At 42.8% G+C, this 26,977-nt stretch overlaps 1 protein-coding gene and 1 pseudogene across 3 annotated transcripts in view; one reads left to right on the top strand and one right to left on the bottom strand.

The window, feature by feature from the left end:
* The window catches only part of SYNE2 (spectrin repeat containing nuclear envelope protein 2), a 277,599-nt gene that overhangs the window by 22,709 nt on the left and 227,913 nt on the right, over positions 1–26,977 (bottom strand). For all 3 annotated transcript variants that reach the window (XM_007460064.1, XM_007460063.1, XM_007460062.1), the window contains exons 96-99: positions 24,465–24,620; positions 22,161–22,319; positions 21,287–21,453; positions 645–807 (exon numbers count right to left, since the gene is read on the bottom strand). In XM_007460064.1, the coding sequence (XP_007460126.1) occupies positions 645–807; positions 21,287–21,453; positions 22,161–22,319; positions 24,465–24,620 (645 nt within the window). The remainder of the gene's footprint in view (positions 1–644; positions 808–21,286; positions 21,454–22,160; positions 22,320–24,464; positions 24,621–26,977) is intronic.
* LOC103091219 (40S ribosomal protein SA pseudogene) lies at positions 6,626–7,515 on the top strand (annotated as a pseudogene).

Below are 26,977 nucleotides of genomic sequence, written 5' to 3' on the forward strand. Positions count from 1 at the left end.
GCACTGCATAATGAGCATGTAAACGTGAGCCTATGGAGGGTAGGAGAGTGGATCTGACAAGTCAGTGAGACCAAAAAGCACCTGCCAGGTTAGGGGCAGGATTCAGTGGTGTTCAAATTCTGGAATTTCCAGGGTTGGCTAAGAGGGGATATAACTGATGACAAATGCACAGAACATTGCAGGAGAGGCTTCCTAAGCTATTGGTCCAAACATGCTCCTTCTTCCACACACCCCCAAGCACTCCCCTTTTCTTGAAGCTCTATCAGACCCATCAAGTGTTGTCCCATGAAAACCTTCTTTGGTTGGAAAAATTATTTTTCTTTCAATTCATTGCCAAAACTATAGTAACAAAAACAGAGATTAAAAAAACCTTATTTACCACTAAGATTAAGGTCTGCATCTTAAACATTATTCAAAGTATTTCACAAAGAGCTACATGAATGGTGGTGGTGGGGTGGGCACTCAAGAGATGGATGCCTCACACCGCCAAGAGCATGGACAGGCGGTCAGCTTTCTCTGGAAAAAACATACCAGTATTACGAAATGTGAACCCACTAAAATGCATAGCCAGTGCGGGGATGGTTTGCGTTAGCAGACCCTGTGAACACCTAGGCTCTGACAAAAGCCCATTCTCACTTCCCCACCTGCTGTTCAGCGAGCCTCTTCTGGATCTCTTGATCGTCACAGACATCATAAACCACAGGCTTAGAAAGCTCAGACTCGATCCGAGCCAACCAGGTGCGAAGGTTGCTCATGTTTTTGTCTAACTGCTGAATAAAAGCGAAGGTCTCCTTCAGCTTCTTCACCCTAAACGTATTTGCAGCAAAAAAGAGGTGGAAAACAGAAGCACAATGTTTAGTGGTGACAAGAAAGCACCCATAAGCGTGTTGGAGGTTAAAAAGTAATCATCACTGGTTACTGATTTTATAGCGGGAACTAATGCTCACATCGCCAGAGTTTTTACACAATATGGGACAATTTACAGAATTGCTGTTCTGGCTGATTTTCAAATGCACTAAGAGATAATCTACCCATGCAAGTATGAAGTCCTATCATTCTCAGGGTGGGATCCCCTGAGACCCAGAACATCTTTCTGGGGCTCCAGAGGAGACAGGAGATGCCATTTCTTTCTTTCCAGGTTAAGATCACCACATGTGACTTGTCCAGTTTCTGTTTTGGGTATCACCAAGATCACAGCAGCCAGGGACCTTTCCTGATGGGTAAAGACGTTACACACCTGGCTCATTGGTGGTACCTGGCCTGCGATGCTTCTCATGGGACCCTCTTCTTGAGCAAGTACAGAGCATGTGCCAAACCCCACCACGTCCAGCCTGAGGGGCTGCGGGTGCTGTACACATGGAACCAGCCCATCCTAGGGCAGCTGTCTCAGCCAAAAAGGGAGGGGTGGACACATTATCTACAAGCACACTTGCAGCTCCATCTACCTGACCAATCTGCCTGGCTCAGGGTGGAGTGGATCTGAACTAAGACACATGGTGTCAGTATACATGGAGAGCTCCCGGGCATGCCAAAGTGCTGTCACGGGGAAATGATGCAGGGGCTGAGGAAAAATGATCTCCATATAGATCCTGAAAGAAAATGTGAAAATCCTCAAGCAGAAGGAGTGAAGGCTTGTTCTGGTGATCTGTGGGCTTTTTAGTTAATCCCAGAGACTTGATGTAATGGCTACAATGGAAAATTCCCGCTTACTGATACTCATGTTACAAAGTGCTATCAGAACTGCATCCCACGGTACTGGAAAGAGAAACTGGGGCACTGACCCTTACCTCACAGGAAGTGCCCCACCTTCCCTGACAGCAGCGTCTCTTCCTTGACTGCCTGTGAACAGCTTCCTGCTGCCCCCCTCACCCTCCTCCCAGCTTCTGGTTCTGTAGCCGAAGTGTACAGCAAGTCTGATTCTCGCTCAAACTCTTCCACAGTCCTCGCCTACCCCGACATCGCAGTTTAATGCCCTGACCTTTCTAGTTCCTCAAGCGGTCAGTGGCCTCTCTGTCTCCAGTCCTGCACTCTGCGAAGTGGCTCCCCTCCCTTCTCCTGCAGCTTCTACCACTGTTCTCTCTGAGATCAGCTGAGGGCCCCTCGACCACGTGCTCCTGCAGCCCTGTGTCTGCACCCCTCATTGACTGTGCCCATCTGGACAGAGCCCACACCAGCCAGGCTGCATGGGGCTACCTCTGCGTGCACAGTACCCCCAAGAGCGCCTGGTGGCCGGGAGGCGTTGACAAGCATTTGCTGAATGAATAAATGTGTGTAATAATCCACTCCATGTGATTGTTTAATAAAACCACAAGGTTGTGAGTGTTTATTATTTAAGTAAACCAGAGAGATCTGAGAAGATGGCGGAAGAGTAAGACGTGGAGGTCACCTTCCTCCCCACAGATACACCAGAAATACATCTACACGTGGAACTGCTGCTATAGAACACCTACTGAACGCTGGCAGAAGACCTCAGACCTTCCAAAAGCCATGTGGAGGACAGGCTCTTGGTGCTCCAGCCAGGCATCAGGGCTGTGCCACTGAGGTGGGAGAGCCAACTTCAGGACACTGGTCCACAAGAGACCTCCCAGCTCCACATAATATCAAACGGCAAAAATCTCCCAGAGATCTGCATCTCAACACCAACACTCAACTTCACTCAACGACCAGCAAGGTACAGTGCTGGACATCCTATGCCAAACAACTAGCAAGACAGGAACACAGCCCCATCCATTAGCAGAGAGGCTGCCTAAAATCATAAGGCCACAGACACCCCAAAACAGACCACCAGACGTGGACCTGCCCACCAGAAAGACAAGATCCAGCCTCATCCACCAGAACACAGGCACTAGTCCCCTCCACCAGAAAGCCTACACAACCCACTGAAACACCTTTAGCCACTGGGGACAGACACCAAAAACAACGGGAACTATGAACCTGCAGCCTGCAAAAAGGGGACCCCAAACACAGTAAGATAAGCAAAACGAAAAGACAGAAAAACACACAGCAGATGAAGGAGCAAAGTAAAAACCCAATAGACCTAACAAATGAAGAGGAAATAGGCAGTCTACCTGAAGAAGAATTCAGAATAATGATAGTAAACATGATCCAAAATCTTGGAAACAGAATAGAGAAAATGCAAGAAACATTTAACAAGGACCTAGAAGAACTAAAGAGGAAACAAGCAATAATGAACAACACAATAAATGAAATTAAAAATACTCTAGAAGGGATCAATAGCAGAATAACTGAGGCAGAAGAACGGATAAGTGACCTGGAAGATAAAATAGTGGAAATAACTACTGCAGAGCAGAATAAAGAAAAAAGAATGAAAAGAACTGAGGACAGTCTCAGAGACCTCTGGGACAAGATTAAATGCACCAACATTCAAATCACAGGGGTCCAAGAAGAAGAAGAGAAAAAGAAAGGGACTGAGAAAATATTTAAAGAGATTATAGTTGAAAACTTCCCTAATATGGGAAAGGAAATAGTTAATCAAGTCCAGGAAGCACAGAGAGTCCCATACAGGATAAATTCAAGGAGAAATACGCCAAGACACATATTAATCAAACTGTCAAAAACTAAATACAAAGAAAGCATATTAAAAGCAGCAAGGGAAAAACAACAAATAACACACAAGGGAATCCCCATAAGGTTAACAGCTGATCTCTCAGCAGAAACTCTACAAGCCAGAAGGGAGTGGCAGGACATACTGAAAGTGATGAAGGAGAAAAACCTGCAACCAAGATTACTCTACCCAGCAAGGATCTCATTCAGATTTGATGGAGAAATTAAAACCTTTACAGACAAGCAAAAGCTGAGAGAGTTCAGCACCACCAAACCAGCTTTACAACAAATGCTAAAGGAACTGCTCTAGACAAAAACACAAGAGAAGGAAAAGTCCTATAATAACGAACCCAAAACAATTTAGAAAATGGGAATAGGAACATACATATCGATAATTACCTTAAATGTAAATGGACTAAATGCTCCCACCAAAAGACACAGATTGGCTGAATGGATACAAAAACAAGACCCATATATATGCTGTCTACAAGAGACCCACTTCAGACCTAGAGACACATACAGACTGAAAGTAAGGGGATGGAAAAAGATATTCCATGCAAATGGAAACCAAAAGAAAGCTGGAGTAGCAATTCTCATATCAGACAAAATAGACTTTAAAATAAGGACTATCAGAAGAGACAAAGAAGGACACTACATAATGATTAAGGGATCGATCCAAGAAGAAGATATAACAATTGTAAATATTTATGCACCCAACATAGGAGCACCTCAATACATAAGGCAAAAACTAGCAGCCATAAAAGGGGAAATCGACAGTAACACATTCATAGTAGGGGACTTCAACACCCCACTTTCACCAATGGACAGATCATCCAAAATGAAAATAAATAAAAGGAAACACAAGCTTTATGATACATTAAACAAGATGGACTTAATTGATATTTATAGGACATTCCATCCAAAAACAACAGAATACACATTTTTCTCAAGTGCTCATGGAACATTCTCGAGGACAGGTCATATCTTGGGTCACAAATCTAGCCTTGGTAAATTTAAGAAAACTGAAATCGTATCAAGTATCTTTTCCGACCACAATGCTATGAGACTAGATATCAATTACAGGAAAAGATCTGTAAAAAATACAAACACATGGAGGCTAAATAATACACTACTTAATAACGAAGTGATCACTGAAGAAAACAAAGAGGAAATCAAAAAATACCTAGAAACAAATGACAATGGAGACACGACGACCCAAAACCTATGGGATGCAGCAAAAGCAGTTCTAAGAGGGAAGTTTATAGCAATACAATCCTACCTTAAGAAACAGGAAACATCTCGAATAAACAACCTAAACTTGCACCTAAAGCAATTAGAGAAAGAAGAACAAAAAAACCCCAAAGTTAGCAGAAGGAAAGAAATCATAAAGATCAGATCAGAAATAAATGAAAAAGAAATGAAGGAAACAATAGCAAAGATCAATAAAACTAAAAGCTGGTTCTTTGAGAAGATTAACAAAATTGATAAACCATTAGCCAGACTCATCAAGAAAAAAAGGGAGAAGACTCAAATCAATAGAATCAGAAATGAAAAAGGAGAAGTAACAACTGACACTGCAGAAATACGAAGGATCATGAGAGAATACTACAAGCAACTCTATGCTAATAAAATGGACAACCTGGAAGAAATGGACAAATTCTTAGAAATGCACAAGCTGCCGAGACTCAACCAGGAAGAAATAGAAAACATGAACAGACCAGTCACAAGCACTGAAATTGCAAATGTGATTAAAAATCTTCCAACAGGGCTTCCCTGGTGGTGCAGTGGTTGAGAATCTGCCTGCCAATGCAGGGGACATGGGTTCAAGCCCTGGTCTGGGAAGATCCCACATGCCACGGAACAACTAGGCCCATGAGCCACAATTACTGAGCCTGCGCGTCTGGAGCCTGTGCTCCGCAACAAGAGGCCGCGATAGTGAGAGGCCTGCGCACTGCGATGAGGAGTGGCCCCCTCTTGCTGCAACTAGAGAAAGCCCTCACACAGAAACGAAGACCCAACACAGCCATAAATAAATAAATAAATAAATAAATAAATAAATGGGCAAAATTCCAAAAAAAAAAAAAATCTTCCAACAAACAAAAGCCCAGGACCAGATGGCCTCACAGGTGAATTCTATGAAACATTTAGGGAAGAGCTAACACCAATCCTTCTCAAACTCTTCCAAAATATAGCAGAGGGAGGAACACTCCCAAACTCATTCTACGAGGCCACCATCACCCTGATACCAAAACCAGACAAAGATGTCACAAAGAAAGAAAACTACAGGCCAATATCACTGATGAACACAGAGGCAAAAATCCTCAACAAAATACTAGCAAACAGAATGCAACAGCACATTAAAGGGTCATACACCATGATCAAGTGGGGTTTATACCAGGAATGCAAGGATTCTTCAATATATGCAAATCAATCAACGTGATACACCATATTAACAAACTGAAGGAGAAAAACCATATGATCATCTCAATAGATGCAGAGAAAGCTTTCGACAAAACTCAACACCCATTTATGATAAAAACCCTGCAGGAAACAGGCATAGAGTGAACTTTCCTCAACATAATAAAGGCCATATATGACAAACCCACAGCCAACATCATCCTCAATGGTGAAAAACTGAAAGCATTTCCACCTTCAGGAACAAGACAAGGTTGCCCACTCTCACCACTCTTTTTTTTTTTTTTCCACCACTCTTATTCAACATAGTTTTGGAAGTTTTAGCCACAGCAATCAGAGAAGAAAAAGAAATAAAAGGAATCCAAATCGGAAAAGAAGAAGTAAAGCTGTCACTGTTTGCAGATGACATGATACTATACATAGAGAATCCTAAAGATGCTACCAGAAAACTACTAGAGCTAATCAATGAATTTGGTAAAGTAGCAGGATACAAAGTTAATGCACAGAAATCTCTGGCATTCTTATACACTAATGATGAAAAATCTGAAAGTGAAATTAAGAAAACACTCCCGCTTTCCGTGCCAGATAAGGGTCCATACGGCTTTTTTTCTGGATTCCTGTCGTAACTTAAAGGGAAACATTAACAATGTCTGGAACCCTTGATGTCCTGCAAATGAAGGAGGAGGATGTCCCCAAATTCCTTGCAGCAGGAACCCACTTAGGTAGCACCAACCTTGACTTCCAAATGGAACAGTACATCTACAAAAGGAAAAGTGATAGCATCTACATCATAAATCTGAAGAGAACCTGGGAGAAGCTTCTGTTGGCAGCTCGTGCCATTGTTGCCATTGAAAACCCAGCTGATGTCAGTGTTATATCCTCCAGGAATACTGGCCAGCAAGCTGTGCTGAAGTTTGCTGCTGCCACTGGAGCCACTCCTATTGCTGGCCGCTTCACTCTTGGAATCTTCACTAACCAGATCCAGGCAGCCTTCCAGGAGCCAAGACTTCTGGTGGTTACTGATCCCAGGGCTGACCACCAGTCTCTCACAGAGGCCTCTTACGTTAACCTGCCTACCACTGCTCTGTGTAACACAGACTCTCCTCTGTGGTATGTGGACATTGCCATCCCATGCAACAACAAGAGAGCTCACTCAGTGGGCCTGATGTGGTGGATGCTTGCCCGGGAAGTTCTGCGCATGCGCGGCACCATCTCCCGTGAACACCCATGGGAGGTCATGCCTGATCTCTACTTCTACAGAGATCCTGAAGAGATTGAAAAGGAAGAGCAGGCAGCAGCTGAGAAGGCTGTGACCAAGGAGGAATTTCAGGGTGAATGGACCGCTCCAGCTCCTGAGTTCACTGCTGCTCTGCCTGAGGTGGCGGACTGGTCTGAAGGTGTGCAGGTGCCCTCTGTGCCTATTCAGCAGTTCCCCACTGAAGACTGGAGTGCTCAACCTGCCACTGAAGACTGGTCTGCAGCTCTCCCACTGCTCAGGCCACCGAGTGCGTAGGAACAACCACTGAGTGGTCTTAAACTGTTCTTCCACAAACTCTTAAAATGGAAATAGGTTGATGGAAAATAAACAGTTTCTAAAAAAAAGAAAAGAAAAGAAAAAAAGAAAACACTTCCATTTACCATTGCAACAAAAAGAATAAAATATCTAGGAATAAACCTACCTAAGAAGACAAAAGACCTGTATGCAGAAAATTATAAGACGAAAGAAACTAAAGACGATACAAATAGATGGAGAGATATACCACGTTCTTGGATTGGAAGAATCAACATTGTGAAAATGACTCTACTACCCAAAGCAATCTACAGATTCAATGCAATCCCTATCAAACTACCACTGGCATTTTTCACAGAACTAGAACAAAAAATTTCACAATTTGTATGGAAACACAAAAGACCCCGAATAGCCAAAGCAATCTTGAGAAGGAAAAACGGAGCTGGAGGCATCAGGCTCCCTGACTTCAGACTATAATACAAAGCTACAGTAATCAAGACAGTATGGTACTGGCACAAAAACAGAAAGACAGATCAATGGAACAGGACAGAAAGCCCAGAGGTAAACCCACGCACATATGGTCACCTTATCTTTGATAAAGGAGGCAGGAATGTACAGTGGAGAAAGGACAGCCTCTTCAATAAGTGGTGCTGGGAAAACTGGACAGGTACAAGTATGAGATTAGATCACTCCCTAAAACCATACACAAAAATAAGCTCAAAATGGATTAAAGACCTAAATGTAAGGCCAGACACTATCAAACTCTTAGAGGAAAACATAGGCAGACTCTATGACATAAAATCACAGCAAGATCCTTTTTGACCCACCTCCTAGAGAAATGGAAATAAAAACAAAAATAAACAAATGGGACCTAATGAAACTTAAAAGCTTTTGCACAGCAAAGGAAACCATAAACAAGATGAAAAGACAGCCCTCAGAATGGGAGAAAATATTTGCAAATGAAGCAACTGACAAGAGGATTAATCTCCAAAATTTACAAGCAGTTCATGCAGCTCAATAACAAAAAAAACAAACAACCCAATTGAAAAATGGGCAGAAGACCTAAATAGACATTTCTCCAAAGAAGATATACAGACTGCCAACAAACACATGAAAGAATGCTCAACATCATTAATCATTAGAGAAATGCAAATCAAAACTACAATGAGATATCATCTCACACCAGTCAGAATGGCCATCATCAAAAAATCTAGAAACAATAAATGCTGGAGAGGGTGTGGAGAAAAGGGAACACTCTTGCACTGCTGGTGGGAATGTAAACTGATACAGCCACTATAGAGAACAGTATGGAGGTTCCTTCAAAAAGTACAAATAGAACTACCATATGACTCAGCAATCCCACTACTGGGCATATACCCTGAGAAAACCATAATTCAAAAAGAGTCATGTACCAAAATGTTCATTGCAGCTCTATTTACAATAGCCCGGAGATGGAAACAACCTAAGTGCCCGTCGTCGGATGAATGGATAAAGAAGATGGGGCACATATATACAATGGAATATTCCTCAGCCATAAAAAGAAACGAAACTGAGTTATTTGTAGTGAGGTGGATGGACCTAGAGTCTGTCATACAGAGTGAAGTAAGTCAGAAAGAGAAAAACAAATACCGTATGCTAACACATATATGGAATCTAAGGGGAAAAAAAAAAGGTCATGAAGAACCTAGGGGTAAGATGGGAATAAGGACACAGACCTACTAGAGCATGGACTTGAGGATATGGGGAGGGGGAAGGGTAAGCTGTGACAAAGTGAGAGAGTGGCATGGACATATATACAATACCAAACGTAAAATAGATAGCTAGTGGGAAGCAGCCGCATAGCACAGGGAGATCAGCTAGGTGCTTTGTGACCACCTAGAGGGGTGGGATAGGGAGGGTGGGAGGGAGGGAGACGCAAGAGGGAAGAGATATGGGGACATATGTATAACTGTTATACAGCAGTTATAAAGCAGAAACTAACACACCATTGTAAAGCAATTATACTCCAATAAAGATGTTAAAAAAAAAAGTAAACCAGGGAGTTGTGTGTATTTTAAATTTTTACTATTATCTTTTTGCACCCTACCTGATTATCAACCAGATCAACCTTGGGGAATGACTTCTAGCTCCAGCTCTATTTCCAATTAGCTTTATAATTTAGAGAAAATCCTTCTACCTCAGCCCCTCATGTCTAGCAGGCCTCTCAGGTTCCTCCAGCTTCAGGGAGGTGGTAGCATCTGGGCGACATTCAGGCCAGAGCTCTGGAGGTGAGCAGACCCACATCTAAGCCCCACTGTACCACCTATAAGCTGTGTACCCAGCAAGGTACCTAATGTTCCTGATTCCCAGTTTCCTTGTTAATCTTCAAATTATCCACCTTGTAGGGGGTTCTGAGACAGAAACAAGAGGATGCATGTAAAGCCTTATGGCATAAAGTAAGCACTCACTATAATACTAGTTCTTATTACTGCTGACTGGGATCACACGCTGCTACAATAATGCCTGATTTACACGGTATTGGCCCTCACATAGTCCTTTTATAAATATTTTATCCTCAACAGTGCCATGAGGTAGGCAAGCTTGGAAGGAGGCCATGGAGCCTGGTGATGAAGAGCACACTCTTTGCGGTCAGGGTCTGGGTATGAATCCTGGCTCTATTTAATCTCATCTGTCAAACGGCATCAACAGTGGTACCTTCCTTCACTGGGTGGCTGAGAGCAGGATGAGATATACATGCATGAAAGGCATTTGGCACAGTGTCTGACAGAGATAAATGCCCAGAAATTGTGGTTGTAATGATTTTAAGATGGTATATTTTCCAAATTACATTCTTACTGCAAATATCACAAGAAGTTTCCTTCAAAGCCACAAGATGATTTATTAAAAAGGAAGTAACAGAATCCAGGGCCAGGCCTGGATGCAGCTGTAACCTAGATACTTCCTTTGTTCCCCTGGCTTTCAAGTTATACCCTCCTCACCCCAATGTCTTGTCACCCTGACTGCCCAGGGAACAGAAGGAACACTCCACACAATGCCAGAGCAGCTGGGAACCCCAGGCCCCATGGGACAAAGTCTTGCATGCAGCTTGCAAGGGGCTACCCTCCTGGGAGGCTCTGGCTGGAGAAGCTCCGCACTGAGAGCTTCCTGTAGGTGGGGAGAGGCACTCAGGCCAGCAGCCTCTGCACAGCCCTCCTGCTTCCTGCTTCCCCATCCTTCCTCCTCTCTCCTCCCAGAACGGCAGCCCCCACTGCTTCATCCAGCGCCCGACCCTAGTCCATCATAAGGCTCTCAGCCTCTTTATTTTGAAAGAAGAGGGCTAGAATGCAACTTTTTAAATGAAGAGAGCTAACAAGTAATAAAATAACCTGGGTGCAAAAATACTGAGACTCAGTGAAACTGAATCCTGTTAATCCCGAGGGGTGAGGTGTGCAATAAGCAGAGGGGGGGAGTATGGAGAAGGTGGATGAACAATTAGCTTGGCTTCCCCAGAACTATGGTACTCCAGGCCAGTGGCGTCCCAAATGTGGGGCTCAAGCCGATTGGTGTCCAAACCAATGGGGTGTGGGAAGAAAATATTAGACTTTCTATTATTATCCCATTCTTTTAAAATTTCTACATTGGGTATGCTTTAAAATTCACAAACTTTATTACTAAAATGGAACATCTACAGAACATGCCGAGATCTTTATATGCCAGGCCTGTTGTGCTTTATATATAAGTTAGCAATTCATCTAATCCTTACAACGATGCTGTGAGATCAGTCTAATAACATCCCCATTTGACAGATGAGGTAACTGAGGCAATGAGATTAAATAATTTACCATAGTAACATGGCCAGTCAATGGCAGAGGAAGGATTCCAACCTGGGTAGTCTGGCCGGAGCTACTGTTCTTAAGCACTTTTCTTGCGGTATCCTATATAAACCTGCACATGATAATGGGCACATATGGGGGGTGGGGTGGGTACAGGATGGTTTCCAGTGCTGTCAGGGAATATGATCAGTAGTCTAGACTCACAGCTCTAGGACACACTGGCGGGTAGAAGCCCATCCAACAAGTGTGGCAGTTTGGGTGCCCACTTTGCCCCTCCATGATTTCCTTTCAATAAACATTTAACCACTCACTTTGTCTTGGGTCCTGTGCAGATCCTGAGGATTTGAAGATAACTTATTCCCAGAGGTCCTGATCTAATTTAGATCGAACTTAGACATTATAATATTATAGGAGGTGCTCAATAAATACCTTCTGAATGAACAAGTGACATTCACACATCCCCTCAAATTTGTCTTTTTCATAAAAGAGGTGGTCAGGTCGCATTTTAAAGGAAAGAGGTGACGATCAGAGCACCTCCGAGCCATCTTGCCACAATCTGCTGCCACACTATGAGCCACACATGCTCCTAGACATTGGTTCCATATTGGACAAGTGAAGTACTTACAAACAAGCATACGCATCACACGCACACTTAGGGCAAAAAAAGAGGAAGGAAGGGTGGGAGGGAAAGAAAAGAAGCTACAAAACATTCATCCAGTCAGGATTTAACGTGCTTCTATGTCCCAACCTCCGACTGAAGGTGAAATATCCCCAAATGCACAGTGGCATAAATAAATGTTGTTCCTCAGATAATCATGTTACGACTTACTCTGGGAACCATCAGATGTAATGCTGAGTCTATATCGATTGTGCAGACACTAATCTAATTACCTAATCAACACGTTTCCCAGGTCAGGAAGTACACGTCATTTGCCAACCCAGGCAACCGACCTCCTAGTTAGGCCTTGTTATTAATATTGCTCTTGGAAAATTTTAAATCTCGAGTTAATATTGGGAACAAGGAAATCCATTCAGAAAGCAGAATGTTGTTACAGGGAAGCAAGCACAATTCTGCATTACATCAACCACCCAGGGAGCTTAAGTAGCTCACCATCTCTGTACTGGCCCATGCTTCACCCAGGTGTGCTTGACTAATACTAATCACACATATATTTCAACAAATCATATTTCTCCAGAAAAAATAAATATGATTCCCTGAGCTGAATTCCAGCTCTGAGGACTGGAAAACCAAGATATTTAGGCGCAAAGAGGAAGTTTTTCACCTGTACGGAATATTGAAAGACCCGAATAAAACGAAAACATTTTTATATGATACCAAACAAAATAAGGAGTTTGACAAAGAGCATACAAATAAGAAGTTCTTTTGTGGGGCTTGCGGGTAGAAATGCAGAAAATAATCAAGGTGAATAAAGTTTTTCCTTTATCTTCACCTAGCGATGGATGGGAATTTAATACTTATGAACCCTCTTCCCTCTCCAAAACAAAAGTCAAGCCAGGTTAATATCACTTCATGATTCAGGCCTAAGTCTTCCAGTGTGTGAGGGAGGCTTTAAATATCAAATTCATGTATATGGAAGAGTTTACATTTCATTCCTATTCTCTCCATGCTAAAGGGTCTACAGTTAAATTATTAAGGCCCTGGACCAGCGTTAAGTTAAAAAAATTCCCATGCCCATGTGGACAGCATAACTTAAAAAGGAAAACTGAGATGGTTGAGTATCTGCATTTGTATTGAAACAAACAGATACTCAGACCTGTGGGCAGCTGTCAGTTGCTAAAAACACTGTGCAAATTCTGCACAATTGCATCTTTGTAAATGACTAAACATCTTTGTAGTAAGATAATCAATTACTCCACGATCCTGAAGCCCTGATTTGAGGGCACGTACATTACAATACATTTGAGCTAATCGCCTCTTTGAAGCATTTATGTCGCCAGAGGACTTCCATTTTCCACACAGCATAATCACTTCTCTCCCCTGCTTGTCAAAGGCTGGCTGCAGACACCACACGCATGCTGACACTGGGAAAGAACCCATCCCCCGATGGCCGAGCACACACACTCCGCAGCCACCATCTCATCGGTAATTTCTATTGTAACCAACATGAGAGCGCGAGAAAACGAGACACACAGGGACAGCAGCCGCTGCTCCCAGATGTAGGACTGATCACCAAAATGGCACTTACTGTTGATGAGAAACAAATCATTCCTTAGGTTGAGCGAAACCTCCAAGTTCCCGGCTGCACCTCCACCTCCCAGGGACGAGGCGGCCCCTCCCCCGCCCGGCGGCCTCTCCATTCACTGGTTCAGCATCTTGCACAGGCCGCCCTCCCGCAGGCTCCCGCGGGCACGGCTCGCTCGCCGCTACGGAGCAGGGAGGGTAGGCAGGGAAGAGACCTGCTTCTCCGCTAACTGCAATTTTTAATCTCAGTTTTCTTCCTTCCAATAAACAAATATCTCTAGCCCTTGCCTCTCTTACACACACACAGTCTTTGTTCTGACGCTACAGGATTGCAAGGCTGGGGGAAGAAAGTCCCAGTGTTATCTTGGCTATGGGTTATTTATGAAGTGCTATAAACGCAGGGAAGAAACACTTAAGATTTGGGGCACAGAAACGAGGATTTCTGTTCTCATCAAATTAAATGTCTCTGTTTCAGGTTTAAAAGCAATGGTGAAATCTGAAGCCCCGAGTCCAACAGGAATGGCTTCCTCCTAAAGAAGAAATTTCCCCAGGAGGTTTTCTGCCCTGCCTTTTCAGTCCTGTGCATCCTGGCTTGGGAGGGGCAGAGAGTTCATTTAGTCCATTTCTTTGCTTTTTTGCAATAATAATAGTAATAAGAATAAGAAGAATTCTATCTTGTAGCACAAATGGAGTTCAACACTTTGCAGAGGAAGAAATTTTGCAGTTCTCCTTGCTAGTCGCTCCTAGGTTTTACCATAATTTGAGTACCTGAAAATTTCTCTACCTCCCTATCCGTGCTTCTCTACATGACCCTGAGAGGCTCTGCTTAGTGAAGCACCCTTGGTTTGTGTCCAAGCCCCTTTCAGGCTCAGTTTCAGCCTTATTTGGAGACTCAATGATATCAATAATTTCTCAAGGGTCCCCAAAGCCCAACATTTAGCCATTATTACATCCCCACCTTGAAACACACTAAGCACATTCTAGACCAGTGAAATTAGGAATAAAGATTTGGAAATAGCTCTCCCCAAAGGCAGCATCTAACTTGTGTCCACACACTTGGCTGTCCCTGGTGCTACTCCAAGGCTCAGTACGCTGGACCTGCCTGATGCTGGACACCAGGCTCCTGACTGCTCACTGATCCTGTGATGGCTGCTGTCTCCTTGGAGAAGCTCCCCGACCCTCAGGAAGGCATTTCTGCAGGGCCCGGGGAGCAAGAGCCACCTGCTCCAGAGGTGGAACGATGGGACTTGTGATGGGAAGGAAAAAGGGAAGTGGGGAGGCCGACCTCACATCTGGCTCTCCCTGTGTGACAAATCTCTAAGCGCTTCTAGTCCCACTGGATCAGACAACCTGCTAAGACCAGAGCAAGTCAACTTTATGACTAGCGGCATTGTTTGGTCTTCCAAAGTAACCTTGAGAAAATACAGATAAAATGAAAGCAATGAAAAACGTATCAGCTTAAAAAGGCACACATCTCTCTGCCCATTCTTCAAGGGATGGAAAAACAATCTTAACACACAGTTGCCATGGTAATAACTGCTGAGCTTAAATGACAACATTTTAATTGCTACTATTATAAAGCAGGTGGGCTTTTCACATTGGTAGATAAAATGTGAAAATTATGCTTAGTTAAAAAGTTTTTTCATGGACTTGATCTTTCTGATAGCAAGAGAGCTATCTAGTCTAAATAGGAAGGGACCATAAGGTAGTACATCTGAGTGTGTCCCTCCTTCGTAACACTGGCTTAAGGATGCCAAGTCTATTAAATGATGCTACCACCAAAGAGAAATTAGGAGAAAGGTAACAACATTCATGACATTTTTTTAAGAAGAAAAAAAAGAGTTCCCGTGTTCCTTTTTCCGTAATGAACATTTAGTAAATACAGATAAAAAGAAAATTAAAATCACCGATGATGCCAACACCAACAGATATGTCTTTCCACTCAGTTGTCTCATCTCTTTTAGGCACTGAAAGCTTTGACAAGATCATCCTCACAAGCTGCTAGAAAGAGTCTTTAAAAAGAGCCCCCCAACCCCATGTCTCTGAAGAGGCTCCGCCAAGTTGAACAACCAGACAGTCACTCACTGAGGACACAGGGCCCCTGCTTCACGGGGCAAGGTGAAGGCTTTGATTCATGAAATGGGGAGGGGGTTCTGGGAAAGAAAAGGAAATGAATCTTTAAGGAGTTCAACTCCTGGGATTTTGAAATCAAAGGTACGTATAAGTGAGGTTATGTGTCGAGCTGAGGCTTTCTTTGGCATCAGTCCTGTTGATGGCCGGGGACCCTCTTTTCAGAGCTTTAGTCTGTGCTGGCTGAAGCACGTCAACTTTGCATCCTTTGGTCCATCACCTGACATCCTGTGCCTAAACTGTTCTTATTAATAGGTAACCTAGCTGCCTCCAAAACATGGATCACACATATCGGTCGTTCTGAAAAACGAGTTCGGTACTTTAGTCATCTCTCCTGCATTCAGGTTTTGCTGCATCACTTTTCAAAGATATTATCTGAGAAAACATGGGCAAGAGGAGGAGGCAACAGTTACAATTAAAAACAAATTAACTCTCCCAAAAAAAGGGGATATATGTATATGTACGGCTGATTCATTTTGCTGTACAGGAGAAACTAATACAACATTGTAAAGCAACTATACTCCCAATAAAAATTAATTAAAAAATAAAGTTAATATAGGAAACGGCCTTTAAAAAAAGTTAACTCTTCATTTAATCTGTCAATAAACATAGGATATAATTAATATTTGTCATCAGATCAGACTGGGTTCTATAATAATCACACCATTCACCAAAAAATATGTAGTGCTTCAAATGGCCTTTCTGTGGAAGAAATTAATAGCATATTTTATAAGAGTTCAGATGTCACAAATGCAAGAAGCTGCCCAAGGGCCCATGAGGAATGCTAAAAGCTCCTGGGGCAATTCTGATGGAGAGCCAGTTCTGTGCATTTTAGTGCCCACATCAGGGCCTCATGTGACCTTATGTGAGGAAATTAGCATTAAGGCCGACTTAGGCACCCCAGTCCCCTTGATCATCTGGTTATTTCAGGAGATGTGTCCTTTAGATTCTTTAAGGATTTTTACAGAAGCTGAAAAGCACTTTACAAGCAGAGGAAAAACAGCTGTTTGGGTCTAAGCACCCTCCCTCTCCTCCCCTATCACACAGCCGCACCGCACTGCACTGCACTGGAGGCTGGCATGCGTGTGTATGGACAGACCCATCGTTGTCCTGGTACTTCTTCATCCAGAATCTTGTCCATAGTTCATCAACAAGGACACAGGCTTACAGAGGTTGCGAGACTTGGGTTACCGTAAGCGGCAAGTCCACTGTGTCACCTCATACTGCTGCTTGCCCTAGCAACTATTGGCAACACCTGGACACTTGTTAGAAATGCACATTCTTGGCCCTACCCAGTCCTACGGAATCAGAAACTCTGGAGGTGGGGTCCAGCCATCCATGTTCTCAGGAGCCCTCCAGGGGTTCTGATGAACGTTTAAGTTTGAGAACCACTGCTCTAGAGTAAACAGTAAAGTCTATATTGAGTACTAGATTTTAGAAAAATTCTGATAAACCACATTTCCCCCCCAAATTAATTAATTAATTAATTAATTAATTTTTGGCTGCGTTGGGTCTTTGTTGCTGTGCGCGGGCTTCCTCTAGTTGCGGCGAGCAGGGGCTACTCTTCGTTGCGGTGGGTGCACGGGCTTCTCATTGCAGTGGCTTCTCTTGTTGTGGAGCACAGGCTCTAGGTGCATGGGCTTCACTAGTTGCAGCACATGGGCTCAGTAGTTGTGGCTCGCATGCTCTAGAGCGCAGGCTCAGCAGCTGTGGCTCGCAGGCATCTGTAGTTGTAGCTTGCGGGCTCTAGAGAGCAGGCTCAGTAGTTGTGGTGCACGGGCTTAGTTGCTCCGCGGCACGTGGGATCTTCCTGGACCAGGGCTCGAACCCGTGTCCCCTGCGTTAGCAGGCAGATTCTTAACCACTGTGCCACCAGGGAAGACCTAAACCACCTTTAAAAGTCTCAAAGGAGCCAAGTGCTCTTCTGATGCATGGTGCAGGGGGGACAGAAAGACCTTGGCTCCGTGCCACCATGTGCAGAATTGCTTCTGCCCTTGGCTCAGTTATTTACCCTCTCTGAGCTGCGGCGTCCTTCTCTGTAAAATGGAGAATACTGACCTTGCAGGGTTGCTGCAAGGATGAAATGAAATAATATATATGAGCCTGGCCCTCAAATAAATAAACACTGGGTTCTTCCCCTATCCACCAAATAACAGAGCCTACTACCTGAAATGATCAGTAAATAATGTGCATTTAAGTAACCTTGTCCTCCATGTCTTATCAATTCTTTTGAAATTTACCTCTATTTTGCTGAGAATGAACCCAAAACAACAGGTCTTTTTTCATTTCTTTCCCCCAGTGAATTAAACCTGATTTATTGAGGTCTTGAACTTCTGAACACCATCCCCAACTTTTTGTTTGTTTGTTTTTGCGGTACGCGGGCCTCTCACTGCTGTGGCCTCTCCTGTTGCGGAGCACAGGCTCCGGACGCGCAGGCTCAGCGGCCATGGCTCACGGGCCCAGCCGCTCTGCGACATGTGGGATCTTCCCAGACCGGGGCACGAACCCGTGTCCCCTGCATCGGCAGGCGGACTCTCAACCACTGCGCCACCAGGGAAGCCCCATCCCCAACTTTTAAGTTAAAGGCTTGTAGTTAAAATCTGGAAGTCATGAAGCTGGATACCTGCTTCATAACTTCAAGATTGATCTCCCTCCCAATCTTCCCTCTTGTTAACAACAGGTGCTGTGCCCTGCCACAGGAATGAAGCAGCAGAACACTGTGAGCAGGACAGGAACGGTTAAATGGTGTCCAGAATTGTTTGGGCAAATGAGGCCATTAGTATACCCTGCAGGGCTGCAGGTTCTGATTAGCATAGTTCAAATTCTGCAGCCTGTGCTCTCCTGCTTTTCTGATGGCCATGCAATGAGTGTCAGCAATCAGACAAGGAGTTGATTCTATGTGAGGCCAATTTACGGCAGGTTCAAGCTTGCTGCCTCAACCCACATATTCACCTAAAGCGTAAAGTCAATTAAGAGTTTCCTAGACTATCAGTCATCTGTCTCACCCTGGCCTTTGCTTTAAGGTAAAACAAGTTATTCCTTCCCTAGTCCTTCAGTTTCGAAGGGATTAGGTTTTCAAAATGTTCTACTCATTTCAATGTAACAAGACACAAGGGTCTGGGTTAGCAGGGAGGTAACACAACTGTTTGAGTAGAAATCCTGGTTGCCTCATGTACTGACTGTGTAACCATGGGCAAGTTATTTAACTTCAGTGCCTCAGTTTTCTCATCTGTAAAATGGGATAATGGTATCTACCTTTCAGAATTATACTGAAGATTAAGTGAAATCATACATAAAAAGCACATTGTTAAGAATACAGCCGGCAGCCAATATATTTGCTATTATTTCAACTCCTTATTTTGCCAATTGCTCTTTCCAAATAGACGACTGAAATTTCACCTGCTGTTTTTGTCTTTCCCACCAAGGAACTGGCTGAAGACAGGCAGTTAGAGAGGAGGGAGGAAAGCAAGCAGCCTATTAAACTCTGAAGTGAGAGAACCAAAGCACGAATGGGTAAGAATGACTCATCACTCTAGTCCTCAGGAAGCAGAATCTAGATCCTACTCCTGAATGATCAAAGAACAGGTATGATGTCCTCATACTCTTGATTAGTGCCAGGTGCCCAAGAAGACTCTGGAGATAAAGACAATGACGACAAAGACATACCAGACACAATTTACCCAACAGAAATGATGACAATCTTATGTCCTGGAACATTCATTCATTTCAACAAATATCTGAAGCACTGTTCTAAGCACTGGAAATAAGAGAGTCAAAGACATTGTTCTCATGGAAGAAAGACCTCTCATGATTAGATCTAAGCGAGGGAATCCTCTTCCACTCAAAAAACATGTTACTTAGCCTTAAAGTCTTCTTAGGGAAAGACAATGATAATAACCACTCAATAAATACTGGCTCCCACATGCTGGTCCCAGGCCAAATGTGAGACATGTGTCATTCATCCCCACAGCAGCCTCTGATGTAATCAGTGCTATGAGACACATTTTGCAGATTTAGAAACTGAGGCTTAGAAAGGTTAAATCACTACAAGTTTCCATGGTAAGTGGAAGTCAGGTAAAGTCAGGACTGGCTCAAAATCTGTGCTCTTAATCCTTGCTTGGGGTTACCATCATGGATTTCCATAGATTTTTTTTTTCCCCCCAACTGGCAGTAGACAGAAGTGGAACTCAGCCCAGCTTGTGCTGCCAGCCAAATCACCCTAATATTTATCTTTGACAGACCCTCCCTTCTAAAAAAACCGTGAAAGACTCAAACTTTATTTAGGAGGACAAGTCTTCCGTTGAGATTTAAGCTCTTCTAAGACTTAGCCTCAACCTACCTTTCTAAAAGCTTCATCTCCTGCACTTGAGCCAATGGAGCTTCTTATAATTTCCTGGACAGTTTCTATTCTGCACTAACCTGTACCTGTTTGCTCACAGCATATGTTTCTCCCCCTTCTGCCACCAGTAGCACTGGAATCCCAACCCCTTATTCAGGACCATCTGGGGACACTGCTCTTCTATCAGGACCCTCCCAATCCCCACCCCCACTCCAGGAAGATGAGGTTTGAGCTCTCAGACCACTTGGCTTTACACCTGCCCACATGTCTGCTTCCATTAATGTAACTGACTCATCTTACTTCCTGGTCTGTAATTCTCATAGCACTTAGCCTGGTGCATCTGCTGATTGAACTAGGTTCATTTATGGTTTACAGTAAACAATGAGGTAAAGGAAATGCCAAATTATTAAGAGTATTTTATTTTCAGTACTCCCCGATTCTTCGTTTACCTTGCAGGATTCGCCTGTATAGTCCACGTTATATATGTGTTCAGAATTTCCAAGCACTCTGTTATGTAAAAGACTCGCTCGGCCAATGGAAACAAAGCTGCATGAATGGCCCCAAAGCCAAGTGACTGCTCTCTGTGTGCCAGGTTACAACTGAAAAATACTTTGGTTGGGGTCCGTCTTTGGACAGAGAATTTGAAGATGGAAGACATTTAAAAGTTTGAGTGGCACTATCATTGTTATTTTGTGAGGGGAGATAAAATGATCAGCCTTGTTTCTGACAAGCACTGGATAGCCTTGATTTATAGTCACAGCTGTGCCTCCTTAGTCCACACCTTAGGACCAGATGCCCACTGGGGACCTGGCACACCTGGCAAACCTGCAGAGAAGCCCTGCCTTGGCTGAGTGTGCCCAGCCCCTGTGGTGGTGGTGATGGGGGTGTTGGGGGGGGGCAGTCGGGGACCTCCAGAAGCAGCACCTAGAAATCAGGCCTATGCCCTGACCTACCTGCACTGGTCACACACAAGCAGGAGCAGGCAGGCATGATTTCATCTGGGGGACACGCAAGTCCTAAGGCAGTGTGAGAATTGCTAAATAATACCTCCTCAAGGAACAGCTCTCATTTAAACCTAGTCTAAGTCATGTGAACTTTTAAGCTAAAGAACAAAAAATTAAAGTGAGGTATACTAAAATATAATCTTCCTATAATGTTGAAGTAAGAATTTCCACTTTTACCAAGCTTTGCCTTTATCTGTAAGTTTATAAAATTTCTGCGTTACCTTAGAGGAAGATGGGGCTCACTTTCTAGATCTGTGAAGTAACCACTGTACCTAGGAGGTAGGAATCCATTTTTAGGCCACTTCTTACCTTGATCCAATGACATCAAAAAGATGTTGCCAACGGTCATTAATTTTGTTGAGCTTGTCATCGATCTCAGCTGCTCTTGTCTTGTTGCTGGCCTTGATCAACCGGTCGCCCATTTGTTTTAACTGTAACTTGTTTTCACTAAACAGATTTATTTCTTCCATGCAGTCCTGGCATAGGGCACCAAAACACAAAGCCGGAATCACTATCGAACATTCGCTTCTTTGCCAGCTACAAACACACAGTTGTGCCTCTTGAAATTTCTTAAAAAATAAAAACACTTCTCACACCTGTTAATGCAACTCTTCGGAGAGCAGCTAAAAAGTCAAACAACGCCCATTCAGCGCATGTGTGATATATAAGGCGGTAGTTACTTTCTTAATTCAAAAGCCCTGGTTTCCCTCACAGAGATCTTCTAACCTAAGCTACTTTGGAGCGGAGGACTACTGAGTCTAACTAAATTAGCCTGTAATATCAGCAAGAGTTTTCCTGAGGGCTAACTGAGCGGCATTTGGGGTGACCGTGGCCAGAAGGCTCTTTCTCCCTTTCCCTGTGGGAATCAGTGACCTTTTCACAATTATGAGCCCCACTGCTGTTGGTCTTTCTCCTTTGGCCAGGGGAGCTCCTTAACAACACAACTAGAGAAACCGTAACTCACCTGGGATGTGAACTGAAGCTTAAGGGGACACGAGCCCCTTGTCTGGCCAGACTTGCTAACCAAGAGAAAGCAACCCCCCTCGGTACACAGCACCATGCCCACCTTTCCCATCTCATTGGAAACGGGCCTACGACATCATACAGCTCTGAGCCTAGGAGTGAGGAAGGCAGAGGATACCGTGGTGGTAATAACCGTCCCCATCTGGGGACGCCTGCTTACCTTCTGAAGCTTTTCAATCATTTCTTCAATACTAATATCTGCTGTCTGGAGAACTTTGTTTTCCATCTGCACCAGCCATGCACACAACTCTTTATTTTTTTCATTGAACACAATCCATGAATTGAGTCTGTCTTCTATCTCCTGTTTGCGTATAGCCACCTGGAAATGAAAATGCATTTGGCAGCTGAGTATAGGCAGGCAGGAAGGAAGGAGTTTCTCTTCCCTTCTCCCCATCAAAAGGACTATGAATTTCATTCATTTTAATCAGAGGTCCTGTAGACTTAAATTATTATGTTTTTGCCTTTTAAAGACCTAGGGTTTAATTTCAACAGAAGTTCCTTACACCTTTGATAAATGCCATAAAAAGCAACAACAATGACAGTAACAACATAAGACTGTACCTGAAGTGTAACTGACCAAAAGGTTTCAGTATTATCCAATATATATCTATTACTGAGGTATATTAAAAGTTAGAAACATGAAGGTTAGATGAGTGCATTTTAAGCATCACCCAAATTTCTTCTGTTCCTTATTCTTTCAGTATACATTTATTTACTGCTTGCTACATGCTAACGTATAACTTTATGACCCCAATCCTTTCTTTTTAAAAAATGATCAAGTCCTTATTCTTACTTAAGGCCAACGTCCTGCCTATTTCATTTGAAAACTACCATCTTGATCACAAATCTAACATTTGTAATGCAAATGGATCAGAAAAATTAAAGTCATTTAAATGTCTTACTGGTGATTTCAAAAACAAAGAAAAATAAAATAAAAAAACAATACGCATCACTCATTTAATCCACCTTCCCAATATGCACTATGGCTTTGGATGGAAACCATGGAAATGGAATCAAATACTGGTCTGCAGTGAGCAGGCTGATCCCCAAACACCCAATGCTCCGTTACGCATAAGCTAACATCAGCAAAGGCGCTTCCTCCTTACAGGGATCAACTTTATTACTTAAATAAATATAAATTTAAAGAATGCAAATCAGCCTCTCCAAATGTACAAAGGTATTCCCAGGTCTTAGAAATCTTTAGAATTTTAGAGATAAAAGGGGGGTAGCTAAGAGTTCTTTAGGCTAACTTTTAACATCCCACTTTATAAATGGGGAAACCAAGGTTGAACTCCTGGAGATTTTTTTTTGCTATGTACAAAAAACAAAACAAAAACAATCCTCTGCTCTTTTCAGAGTGAGGCAAAAAAAAATCTAATGCTTGTACATCCACCCACCAAATGTGTTAAGAAGGCTCAAAAAACTATTCCTAAAACACCAAGTTTTGTGTTTCTGTTTTTCAGAGCATCTATTTATCTCAGCTTTTTTAAAGCCTGGCATTTTGCACAGCATCATTCTGATTGGCTTCATAGTGGTAACAATTGGGAACATCTGGGCTCCAGTCTGCTGCTTCCTTAACTTTTAGAATACCTTTCACATATTCTAAATATTTTCTTTTATATAGAATTTGAATAAAAATTCTAAAAGGACGTTTAAAATTATGGGTATATGGTGAATATTAAATACTAAAACAAAAGGAAAAATTTTTATTTTATTAAAATGCATTCAAAACTGTGAATTTCAACTTTTAAGTACATCTCTTCTTAATTCACAAAAATGAGACTGAGGACTTTACTTTTCTTAGAATTAAATTGTTCTTAAAACAAAGATCTATTTGAACCCTTTAATTCCATCTTGATCCTGTCACCTTAACCACAATCCAGTTCTTAGTAAGTAGAAGTGATCTGCTGAGATACTAAGTGTAGCAGCTGATCATTTCTTTCAGAGAGTTTTCAAAGCCAGCTACTTGAAATAAACACTGGATTGCATGCGAATGCAGAGTTCTCAGATATAATGACCCCAAGCCTGGCACTAAGTACATCTCCCACTGTTTGTTGGGCCCAGAACAGATACTGCAGAGATACTGCTCTTAAGGCCAGCCGAGACCTCTTTGCTGAAGTCCTGATCCTAAGACAACGACCGGTACTTGTCATCCTTACAAGACAGAGGGCAGAGTGCACGCAGCTGCTCAGGCCTGCATTCCTCCCCTCCCCCACCACTTAAGGTGATTTTTAAAAAAGCTCATTAAAAGTGTGCAAAGTTCCAGCATTGAGCGCTGGAGAAACAAAGGGTCAAATCTGTTAAACAATGTTGCCGCCTTCTAAAGGAGCAGCGGCCCGCCTGGGCTCCAACTGAAAAGGGCCTCCCCGGTTCAATGAAATTAAGCTTCTTTCTACTTTGTCTGGCCTTCGGAGACATTTCAATAAACTTAAGAACAGCCGTGCCCTGCAGTTAACTAACTTACTCTTAAGCAGAGGTCCTCCCATTGTCTGTGCAAATGCTCTATTTGCTCTTTCAAAAGCACCACGTCCTCCACAAGAATGTGCTGGGTTAGGTCGGTCTTCATAGTGTGAAGTTCTTTCAAGTTCTGAGTCCAGTTAGCCAAAGACTTCTCTAGTTCCTGCATTTAAACACAAGAAAGAAACGGAAAGAAAGAAAGAAAGAAAAAAAACTCTTCAACTCAAGCTGCTGTTGTTTCCAAACCTGTAGGCTAATTCTTTGATTGGACTCTGGGGGAGGGGAGGCCAGGAAAGGGGGCGGGACCTTCTGAATGAGAAACAGCCCAGGGCCAGCGTCTGTAGTTGTGGTTGGCCAATTCCTCACCACCTATTTTCTCAAAAGAAAACTCTTTTCTACCTTTATTTTCACTTCCTCAGGTATTTCAGACTTTCACATACTTAGTTCTATGTTAAACTCAGGTAGGTCTTTACCTTTATTTGGAGGAAAGTATTTTTGGAGTCTGGCAACAATCTCTCTCTCACATACACACTCACTTTTAATCCTGAAACTGTGTTGCAGAACGTTGTATAAAATGTGATTTCCCATTTTTTAAAACACCTTAAGAAATGCATTGTTGCTATGTGGCAATCACATAACAGCTTCTGTTCAAAGGGAATTCTTTTGGTTAACTCTCAAAAAGAATGAATGTAAGTGAAGAAAAAAAACTGTTCCCTAATAATTGCCAGAGATGGGTTAGCAGAAAATTTCCTCTGGCCCTGGAAACACTTATTTTTTAAAAAATTAAGTATTGGTCAAATTAAAACGTTTTTGAATTCCAGGACTTAATGAAGATAATCACTTTCACAAGAGAGAAGGTACAATGAAACAGCCCAAACACTCAAGAGATCTCCAGATTTTTATTGTGCTTCCAATTCTTTCTATTTTGGCACATTTTAAGGGTCTCTATTCATACCTGCCTATTGAAATCTGAAAGAAGAGAGTTATTTCATTTACATCAGAAATCAGACTGATTTCTGATTAATCAGTTAACTCCGATTGCTCTTCAGAGTTCTAAACGCTACATTGGCATGATTCTGTAACTTGCCAACAAGGATTTACATTTAATAAGATGTAAATTTGGAGGATTCTTTTTAAAGGTTGCACGGAGATTCAGAAATAGCACCTTTATCAGAGGAGAAACCATCACTTTAAATTTTTGTTTCCTACTTTTAGCTTCATGATTCTAGTAAAGAGGACGAGAGCAGATTCTGCAGTGGAACACTTTTACCAGCTTCATAACATAAAGGGGGCAAGTCACACGCAGAGGCTGACCACTCACTGACTCTACAGACCAGAAGGCCACTGAACTTCATACAGTATTTCCTGCTCAGAAGTGTGGGCTCAGATGCCTGCACAGAGGGAGGCGTCTGTGAGTTATCCACCACTGGGTTTAAATCCATTTTGGTTTGGATACACGGTTTCCTCCCACAGTTGAAAGGATAATTAACAGGTGTAGAACTTTTGAATATGGACGTTTTATGATTCTTAATAAATACTGCCAAATTGTGTCCTCAAAGGAATGACTATATTTTTCCACATCCAGTTTGGTGTCGAGTTTTATGTATTTGGGGGGCAAGTTTAATAGGTGTAATGACTCCTAGTTATTGTTTAAATTTGTTGTTCTTTAGTCACTAGCCTGAAATGCTACCCAGTCCTTCACCCTGATGCTTCCCCAGATATATTTAGTTAATTCCTACCGACACTTTCAGATCTCAGACCAGGTAATTCCTCAGAGGGGTCTTCTCTGAGTCATCGGATGAGACTGGGACCCTTGTTTTGTGCTCTCACAGCCCCCTGTCCTTTTCCCCTCTAACACTCACCATGCTTACAGTTATTCACACACATATATATGTACGCATACAGTGGGACTCTGGTTAACGTCTGTCTCTCCAGTAGCCTAGACTATCGGCTCCACACTGGCTGGGGCCATGACAACATTGCTCACCAATGCACTGCCCACCGATGCATTGCCCACCAAGCACCTACCAAGAGGCCTGGTGTATAGTAAGTCCTCAAATATTAAAATGTATGATTGAAAGGAAAGAATTTGGCAGTATGTATCAAGCGCTTTAATATGTTCATAAATATGAAGTGAAAAAGCAAGGAATGAAACAATATATAGACTGAGGTCTACTGTGGAAGTCTATTAAGGCTGACGTTCACTTATTTCTATAAACATTTCAAAAACTGTGCTTCTGTTTTTAAATTAAAATACTCCAGATTTGCTACCAAACTAATTGCAAAAGAGAACATGTCAGTCAGATAAGTTTCCCTTTCTTAATTTAACTAGATAAATTTTCTACATTGCAAAAGTACCTGTAAAATTCCAATTGTCCATATGACACGTGACTTAAAACTTGACTACATAAAGTGGTGTGTTGCACAGGCTTTGGCTGGACTCCAACACAGCACAACAGCATTTAAGTCTTTGCCTGTGGACTCAATTACTATTGGGATTGTCAAGTCCCATTTCCCTAC

The sequence above is a fragment of the Lipotes vexillifer genome, unplaced genomic scaffold (assembly GCF_000442215.2).
Source record: "Lipotes vexillifer unplaced genomic scaffold, Lipotes_vexillifer_v1.1 scaffold672, whole genome shotgun sequence".
Classification (NCBI taxonomy): domain Eukaryota; kingdom Metazoa; phylum Chordata; class Mammalia; order Artiodactyla; family Lipotidae; genus Lipotes; species Lipotes vexillifer.